General features: G+C 33.4%; 1 protein-coding gene across 1 annotated transcript; it reads right to left on the bottom strand.

Annotated features, from left to right (window-relative positions):
* Positions 1-243: 243 nt before the first annotated feature.
* Positions 244-9,323, bottom strand: LOC106691849 (proline-rich protein HaeIII subfamily 1). The gene is made up of 3 exons (XM_014437747.3): positions 9,288-9,323; positions 3,500-4,108; positions 244-1,019 (listed from the first exon to the last, which is right to left on the bottom strand). The coding sequence occupies exons 1-3, from the start codon at positions 9,294-9,296 to the stop codon at positions 672-674; spliced, it is 966 nt and encodes a 321-aa protein (XP_014293233.1). The 5' UTR covers positions 9,297-9,323; the 3' UTR covers positions 244-671.
* Positions 9,324-9,890: the final 567 nt, after the last annotated feature.

Raw genomic sequence — 9,890 nt, 5'->3', positions numbered from 1 at the left:
GAGTCTAGTAAAAATAGCTTTTATGATTATTTGCATTTATTTAGCTTGTGAACTCTTTATCATTAATAAAATACTTTACTATAGCTTATTAGTTTTTTTATAATTTACGGTGATGTCAGCTTATTTTCATATTAAAGGAGCAAATGATACATCTTTTATGATATATATACATATTTTTGCATATTATGTTTGACGATGCACAGTTAATGTTTGGAAAGGGTTCTTTAAGAAAAAGAAAAGAAATTTACAAAAAGTCACTTTTATTGGTATAAAAAAATCTTTTTTGTTGTACTGAATCATAATTGCCGTACGTATGTAAATTGAAATATACATATACAATTATAATTGTAATACCTATCACAGAAACAACTCGCTGATGACAAAGGCGTTGGCTCCCATGAGCATTCCTGTGGGTCGAAGGTGGGGATACTTAAAAATGACTTATTGACAATTATTATAATTTTATAAAAAAAAGTATAAAAAAAGTTTTATGTTTTACAAACATATAAAGTAAAGTGATAGAAATATTCTTGTCGAAGACTTGACACCACACTGTAGTGTACAACATAATAGAAAACACCTCCGTATTATCAGTGTTTTTTTTCCTGGGTATATATAAGCCATTTAGAAGTTTTTCCGTTGTTGAATGAATAAATAATGGTTGGGATGGTTTAGTATGGTCCGCTCACTGGTCCGCTTGGTCCACCTGGTCCTGGACCGCCTGGTCCTACTGGCCCTACTGGTCCTCCTGGTCCGCCTGGTCCTCTTCCGGGCTGGCCTGGAGCTGGGTATCGGGGTTCGCCTTGGTACTGGATGGTTGGGTGGAAACCAGTCTTCCAATCGGCGATGTAGGATACGATCTGGAGCCTGCCATCAGGAAGAAGAACCTTGTATTCTCCTTTTACCTGATCTCCGTCGCTGACTGCGTTGTGAGAGTAGTCTGTTCCATAGTAGTCGTCCTTAACGGCGTAGTTGAAATCATAAGGCATGCCCGGGATGTGAACGTGGCCTGGAGCACTCTGTGGCAATTCAAAGAATAATTAATCAAATATAAAAAAAAAGAAATGTTTGTGATTTTGACGTAATGATGTATTAAAAAATACAACAGGTTTTGTCTGATTTCTCACTGCAGAAAAATACAAATAATTAAATTAGGATTGTTTGATGTAAAGTTTCGTACATTGTCTCTCGTCGCTGACTAAATTATGTTTTCTTTATTAACTGATAAATTTATACATATGTAAACAAGCTAATTAATAACAATCAATTAATCAGCATTTTTTAATTAGACATCGATCGGTTGTCTCGGCACATTTTGGGTTCACTAAGTTTTCTATTTATTGGCTCTGTTGCATGTTATACTGTTCTACGGTTAAAGGCCGTTAGCCCCATTTAATTTATCCACTTTTTATTCAGGAATGCTGTTTATTTATCAAAGTAAGATATCCTCAAATTGTTTCTGGAACACAATTTTATATTCTGACATCTTTATAAAGGTAATTCTGGTAAACTGGAATCGAAAATTAGCCTTACGTTTTTTCCATGGTAAGTTATCGGAGACATAAGCAATGCAACAGTTTGAAAGAGTCAACTATCGCATCAACTTACGAAATTCAAATTTTGAAATAATTTATGCTCAGCAGTTATTTAGTTACGACTGGGTATAAAATCGGAATAATTTAAAACACTTGTGTCTTTTGACACTTGTTCTACTCAATGGTCAAGAACAGACCATCAATATACGAATATTCAACAGTAAAATTAATTACAATAATTAAATCTGTACCACCCACTACAACCCAGAAAGGGTAAGGAGTGCAGTACTTTGTTAGGAAGCACTGTTACTAGACCAACGGTTGTGTGGGGAGGTTATTTAGTCAGAATTTTCAGACTCGACCGCCAGATTTTCACACAATTAAGGGTACCCACTTTACGAGTCTGGGTGGAATCCGGAGGGCTCCTGAACCCAGAGGGCTGCCTCAACGGCTGCAGGTAACAGATAATAATTATTTGCCACAGCCTATGTAAGCTATGTAAAGCTATAATAAAATTAATTAAAATTGACCCTCTCTTGAAAAACAAATCAATAATACTTTTATGAACTGTATATAACAGTCACAGTTGATTTATGACCTTTCGCAGCTGCTACTGGAATATGGTTTATTTATACCAGGTCAATTAACATGCTGTAATGAGCAACCTCCAATTACTTTTTCTCACGCGCCTGTGTCCTGAGTTTGCAGAATGCCGTGTAACTAAGCGACGGGAATATCCTTGTGTAATCATCCATGTTTTCTACACTTTAAACGCCGGGAGAATGTATGAGGAAATCACGGACTAATCACGTATCCCGACATGATGAAGTGAGCTATGCCAGGAGGAGCTAGTTGAAATCGATTGTGAGATTTTCTTTGGAATGAGTGGTCAACCGGAAAGTACCTGTCTGAAAATTATCTTCAGGCCATACAGAAGAGGATGGGCTTCCCATTTCAAAAGAGACCTTAAGTTGTGACATCCTTTCATCGTGGTGAAGATATTTTATCTGTTCATACAATGGAATATGATTTAATACTGGAAAGTAATTTTAGAAAAATTGCATTAAAACTTTTTTTTTTTAAGAATTCCAGATCATTATTATATTTTGTAAAGAATATATTTATTATTAAAAAGAAAATTGAATATCGTTTTGCAAACGAGTGTTAGTTGAAGATTGTCAAGTTTGTATGTCGTGATCATCACCGAGAGCTTGTTGACTTGTGGTTCATAAGCCAAGGCAACTATTTACCGTAGGCGTTATAGAAAGGTAAATGATAAAATGTCATTATTGTAATGCTGAAAAGTGTAGTCTATGTCAATTTAAATAGTTTCTATTGTTTTAATTTTATTTGTTTGCCATTTTTTGGTATATTAAATCAGAAATGTCTGCTTTATGGGACATTGCCATTATCCTACCATGGAAATCAGGCGAAGGATGAAGTAACAAAGTTGCAACCTGTGGGAACTAATTAAATAACTAGCTGTTTTGTGAGTATGGTTCACACAGTCTACATGCACAAGCATGCAAATAATAATCATTATTAAACATCAACATCTATTCTTTTTTGTTTATGTCAATAAAGAAGGATGCCATATTTTAAAGAAACCTCGTTATTTGAGAAAATATTATAATTATTATTATTTTAATGTTAAATTTAATAAATTGCATATTTCATATTTGTACTAAAAAATTACTGTTAGGCGTCTATTTTCGTGATCATTGTATTGGATATTTCAGAATTGACTGTTTTTCATTCACACTAATTCCATTTAACTTGGTAATTTTATAATAAAATAATAAAAAAACATATATACTCAAATCGAATAGATCTATTTCTTTTATATTTCATTTGTTACTCTGTCTATGATTTAGTATATCTATTTTAATTTAAAATTTATGTTTTAGATCCTTGTTGCTAACCAAGTTAATTATGTGGTATCAATTATAGCTAAGTGTACTTACCGGGTCATCGGATTGGGGTGGTGGGCCATAAGACGGCCTTGGTGGTTTTGGAGGTCCGTAGCTTGGTGGAGGCCTTGGTCCAGGGCTAGGTCCAGTTGGAGGGCCATAACTAGGTGGCGGTCTTTGGATTGGAGGTGATGGTGGCCTTTGTTGAGGTGGTGATGGTGGTCTAGGTGCTGGACCAGATGGTGGTGGGCCATAGCTTGGTGGAGGAGATGGAGGCCTTGAACCGGGAGGTGGTCCATAGTTTGGTGGAGGAGATGGTGGCCTTGAACCGGGAGGTGGTCCATAGTTTGGTGGAGGAGATGGTGGCCTTGAACCGGGAGGTGGTCCATAGTTTGGTGGAGGAGATGGAGGCCTTGGAGCCGGGGGTGGGCCGTAATTGTTTGGTGGTCTTGGGGCCGGAGGACCTGGTGGTGGTCCATAGTTTGGTGGAGGTGATGGCGGTCTGGGTGCTGGCGGCCTTGGGCCTGGCGATGGTGGCGAGGGTGGGAACCCTCCGGGTGGACGGGGGTAGTTGTAACCGCTTTGGGGTACGGGGAGATATTGGTTGTTTGGTGCCGGGGGTTCTGCTAAAGCTATACAGCTCAAAGCCAATACAATGCACGCCTGAAAAAAAAAATTATACATTAAATTATGTTAATGTTTGTCATCATAATATGTAACTTACCGAGGATCGCTTTTGATGGTACAAGCAAATATGCATGATTTCTAGAGGAGTGATTCTATAGTAAGATAAGGATGTTATTTATGCAAGTGAGCCCCTAAATATCAGCGATTTACCGTATAACCAATGAATTAGTTCATCTTTAGAACATTTATAAATAATTAGTGCTATGTAATCCGATGGGAGGGCCAGAGCCTGCAACAATTCAGGCAAATTCCTTTCTGGCATCTATGACCAAACTCCATCATTATCCCAGATATTCTGTCCTGTATTAAACCGTTTCCTAAGCATTTGAGACATCAAGCTGTCGTTGGGCAAATGAGATAATATTTGATCATGCTAACGACACCTTAAGATGCTTTATCGATGATGTATGATTATATGATCTCTCATATCCCTGGAAATGATTATCAGTGAGATAATATTGATATTTTAGAGATTCGACTGCTGGGAAAAAATGTTATTTATAAATACATAGGATATATTTTTTTATTAAAGGATATTATTTGTAGGTCAATCGTCTTGTTTTAGAATAGATCTAAAAGCTAATTGTTGTTAGAATATTATTTTGGTTAATATCTTCTTGAATTAAATTTTTGTTTCCTTATAACCAAATAAAAAACCCATTTATCGATTTTTTACTAATAAACAAACTGCGGAAATGGGATAATTTTACTTTCCGCATTTATTACTTGTAAAAAGGGGCGTTACATAGACGACGTTGCGTTATGCGTCGTTCTTCAATATAATGGGCACTAATTGTTGAACTGTATACAACAGACATTTTTTCTGGTTTCGCTCTTACTTTCAGCGGACATGACCTGCATTATTCATTTGGACAAAATTCTTTCCGGTATTCTTGACTCATCTCTGTCCTTTTGCGTCATGTACAGACGTATGTAACCAGTTGCAGACGGACAGCTTAGTATCAGATTTAGATTAAGTTTTAAATTAATTGAGAGTAATGAATTTACATTGTCTTTTAACATTTCATATCGAATTAAATAAAACATCTTTTGTAAATATTTCTGTTATAAAGTGTAACTAAAAACTTTTAAAATAAGATGATTCATAAAATAGATTTATATTATGTATGTAATCGAAGTATGTATGAGATATATTATGTGAAAGAGCATTACTGAATATGTATTGTCTAAGGAGTCGTGAAGCTGAACTAATGCGGGTCTTCTACCAGTCCCTTGACATTTAGCCGTTGTTACACGCGATACCTTTCAAGCTAAACACATAGCAATGGAAAAAGATAAGGATGTAATACTGGCAAATCTGCTTCCTGAATATATCTACCTGTAAAGATTTATTTTCTTTAATGTTGCTTTACCTTCGGTATTGAGGAGAAGAGATGTTCGTAACTTCTTAAAGTATGTTTGAATGAGATTCGATTGTTAATGAACTTTTTTTTTTTTAAGAATATTTTCAAAATCCAGAACTTAGTATTGTTAATACAATTTAATTTTTATTTTTCATATGAAAAATTATTTTTATTCCCAAAACAATTGGTTTGTATTTCAAGAAAAAATCATTTCTTAAAGAACTATTTTTCAGGCTATTTATTTTTTTGTAGGTAGATGTTGGTACTTGGCATCTTATAGAAAGATATTTTATTTATTCATGTATAATTTTTATATTTTATTTAATAAATTTTTTGTATACGCATCTTGGACGTACTCGCAAGGTGCTACTCATTTTCGTTTATTAGGCTTAAAACATTTCATGAATCTAGAAACTACTAAAAAAAAATAAAATCAATAAAAAAAAAAATCATTGCTTCTATTTCGAACTTTCTCATAGCGAGGGTATTCCTTAAGGCGTTTACACAGGCACGAAAAATCGTATTTAACTAACAATGCTAAATAGTATTTTTATGGAAATGTATTATGAAAGGTTGTTTGTTAAGCAGGTACTAAGGTCAAATACCCTTTAACACATAGTTTCCTCCAATTCTTGACCTACTATACTGAAAAGCTTTTGCATATTTATGGGATGAATCTGTGCTAAGAATGTGAGCAGAATTTAATATTTAAAAAAAAATATTTTCGAAATGTTTTATTAATGTAATTAGAGATGATTGTTAAAAGCCTACATTTTAGTATCACTCCATCTATTTAATTTTAAATGAATTAATGATTTTCGGTCTAAGTTCGCAAGTTACAAAGAGATAAAATTTTACGATAATACCAAACTTTTGAGTCTCCTGAATTATTATTTATTACTAATTACTAACTATTCAGAGGTTTGCTAATTTAGACATCATTAGTACCAAAAGTCACTGTTGTTTCGTGTTTTTGAAAATAAAAGCTTACATATTTAAAATTATGAAGCAAATAGGGATGTAAAACGCTGAACGCATGATTTTTAAAATTTGTAGCTTGAATTATATATAGCATTTGAATTATTATCACGTGGTTGTCAATATCACAATTACTGAGAAATTTCGCATGAGGATGGCCTGAGATTTTTTTATGTATGAGGGCGGTCGATCCTTCATTCTTCCCCAAGAAAATAAAATTTATGTCGTAAATTTTGATTTGTCTGCATCAGTTATGAATCAATAAGAAATGTCTTAACTCACCATAAACATATTATTTATTATTTAAACCAACACTATTTTTAGCTAGCTTAAATACGGTGCAATTGCGAAACCAACCTGGAGGCATATTGGTACTGAAACTGCTATCGATGGGGGTCCGACAGATGGGAAGTGGTCCTTTTTGCCAGCCTCTGGCCGTAGGGGTTGCTGCCGCGTACTCTTGACCCAGCCACTTGATAGTGGGAGTGTCAAGACTCAGTTCTCGGGACTGCCGAGGAATAAGTATCAATTGCCTCAGGTGGGAATCGGACCCTCAACATTTTCATCGAGGGTACTCTGGGACCATCTCGTCAACGTGCTCGGGCGTCACGTTCTTTATCTTGGGGTATACCGACCACCCCCTATAAAGTGGCTGAACCTTCATTGGAATAAGAGATAAACCTGACGGTCGAGCGTGAATGCTATCCGTCTTACCGCGTTGTACTTCCGTTTGACAAAAGGTATATCCTTCTTGGTTCTGGTAGTACAGGCTTATTATTTTATTTATTTATTTTTTTTGGTTATAGACCATTATTTTCTATATTATTCCCTAGTATAATTTATTTAACTCTGGGAGACTTGTCCTTTTCAGGACAATATTTGGACCAGTGGCTAGACATTTCCGTGTGTAAGACATATAACTACCCTTTAGGTCAATTCATTATTATTGGAAGGACTTGGTTTATAAAACCAGAAACTTATGTTTTTGTTTCTGTAACTTAAAGTTGTCTTCAATAGACGTTTGAGCTATTATCCCTGTAAAATTCTTAGGGAAATCTAAGCCGTGTTATTATCCACACATCAGACACATCCAAGGTTTTTACTGAATTTTAATATTCTGATGAATCACTTGTACGATTTTTATTGTATTGATCTTAATGTTTTTTTTTTCCTCTTCGCCTTATCTTTATATAAATAAGACGAAAGCTTGGTAATTTTTCTATTTTGTACTAAGGGTGTCATTGCCTTTTGGATTTGAATTTTTTTTTTCCTCCATTGCGAAAATACAGGAGATAGTAATTTAATAATATGCTATAACGCACATATTAGTATATATATAAACAGAAAATTGGCGAACTGTTTTAGGATATGAAGCGTATTTTTGTACGCGCTTTCTAGAAAAAAAAAATTATACGAAGAAAAAAAAAATCATTAGTCGAAGGATTTATAATTATTTTGGTATCATACAGTATTACCAAAATTTAGTCTCTTGGCTCTTCATAGACTGCACCGAGAATAGTTAGTCTATTAATTTGGTTTATGTACCAAACCTTTTTATTTATTTTTTATGGAATGTAAAGCAAAACTAGATCTTTAATTTATTGTAATAAAATCTTGGAAGATATTACAAATATCGGATTTCGAAACGAAAACCTTGACGTAGCAGTATACCATTCTTCAACTTTAATATATGTATAAAGTATAAGTAGCTTATATTATATAAGCATTATATAATCTTGCTAATGTTAACGCATGAAAGATTTGTGTTAACCCTTTTCTCTGGTAATTAATATCTATAAATTTTGGTTAAATAAGATTATAATTGAATCTTTGTTAGTTGACCAAATAGAATTGAAGGATATGATGGTCCAATTGACGATCAGAATGGAACTTACAGGCTTTCAATTAATTTTTAGTTCCGTTTTGCCTCTGATGGACTATCTCATCCTACCATAATCTTAAAATGTAAACAACTTAATTACTATCGTATAATCTACGTAAAACTAGGCTAATAATATTATAATATAAGTTTGTATATCAGCTGTTCATCCAGAATAATTTTAAGTTTTAGAAATTTTTTTTAAACGACTATAGAACTTATTATTAGATATAAATGTAACCGAATCGGCTGACGAAATATTTTATTTTTTGTTTAATGAAATATGATACGAAAATGGAATTGATGGTAAAATGTAATATATCTATATTTTAACGAATAGTGCAAGAACTTGAATCATTTGTTTATTCAATATCCAAGCGGCGTCGATCTTCTACATGTAGTGCAGAAACGATAAGAATGGTCCCTCTTATTCCTATTTATATTCCCATCTATGAAAACAACTACGATTGTTAATATATTAAAAATTATTTGTTAAAACGATTTGGTATTCAGAATTTTTTTTTATCAATTTGATTTTTTAAAAATAAAATAATGAAATATTTCAATAAAAAGTAAAAAAAAAAAAAAATTCAAATCTGAAAAATTCTTTATGTTACATGTTAATTTTTACTTGAAATCCACCATTCTATGCTTCGCCAATTTACCGAGTTTATCCATTATCAATATCATCGGCACGTATTAAAAAAAACTTAAAAATTCCCGCCAGTTGCTGTAGCAGATCCAAACTGAACACTTTTCATCTCCACTACTGGTAACACAGTTTCCTATCAGCACTCATTTCCGCGACCACAATTCACCTTTTCTCGGACAAAACACTTTGAAAAAAAAAATCCGGAAAATTAATTTCGAAATATTTTTCTACTCTGCCATGAACAGCTAGCTATATATTACAGCTAAGTGCAGATCTCCTCACCTTCCACATGCTGTCTGTATTGGTAACCGTGATGGACTATGCTAGAAGGATGGACAAAAGGGCTTATATAGGAGGCCTTACAACCCCCACCCTTGTCCCCTCTCCCTCCCTGAGAAAGTGTGGGCTCCGAATTTTCTCAGACATCTCATCTGATCTGAAATATTGATTTATAAGTATTTCATAATTGAATGGCTGAGTAACTTACCTAATATATTTAATTATTACTTTTCGACGCTTATAAGCTTTATCGTTCTCCTTCATTCCTGGTTTTTCCTCAGTATAAGAGTCATGCTGAGTGCTCATTACCTTGGAAATTGTTATATTAATTGAATTGTGGTACATATGAAATAATTAATTAGTTCCTTATATTATTGATTTATTTTTACCCTGATTCATAAATTAATTTAAATTTATGTAAAGTATTGGTTATTTATAAAGATTTTATAACTTCATTAGAAAAAAAAATACTACAAAACTTTATTAAAAAGTATTGAAAATATGAATTAACGTGTCGTTATTAGAACTATGCTAGAAAAATAAATACATAAAGTATTTAATAAACAAAATCATAAATTGTATGTATAAATTTATTTTAGTCCTGCT

Source organism: Halyomorpha halys, unplaced genomic scaffold, assembly GCF_000696795.3.
Source record: "Halyomorpha halys isolate HHAL.00 unplaced genomic scaffold, Hhal_1.1 Scaffold1069.1, whole genome shotgun sequence".
In the NCBI taxonomy this organism is placed as follows: domain Eukaryota; kingdom Metazoa; phylum Arthropoda; class Insecta; order Hemiptera; family Pentatomidae; genus Halyomorpha; species Halyomorpha halys.
This window is presented reverse-complemented; position numbering and strand designations above follow the sequence as displayed.

Coding starts and splice junctions, on each gene's coding strand:
- LOC106691849 (XM_014437747.3), bottom strand. Junction 1,020..3,499: donor CACCCCAATCCGATGACCCG/GTAAGTACACTT, acceptor GAATTGCCACAG/AGTGCTCCAGGCCACGTTCA.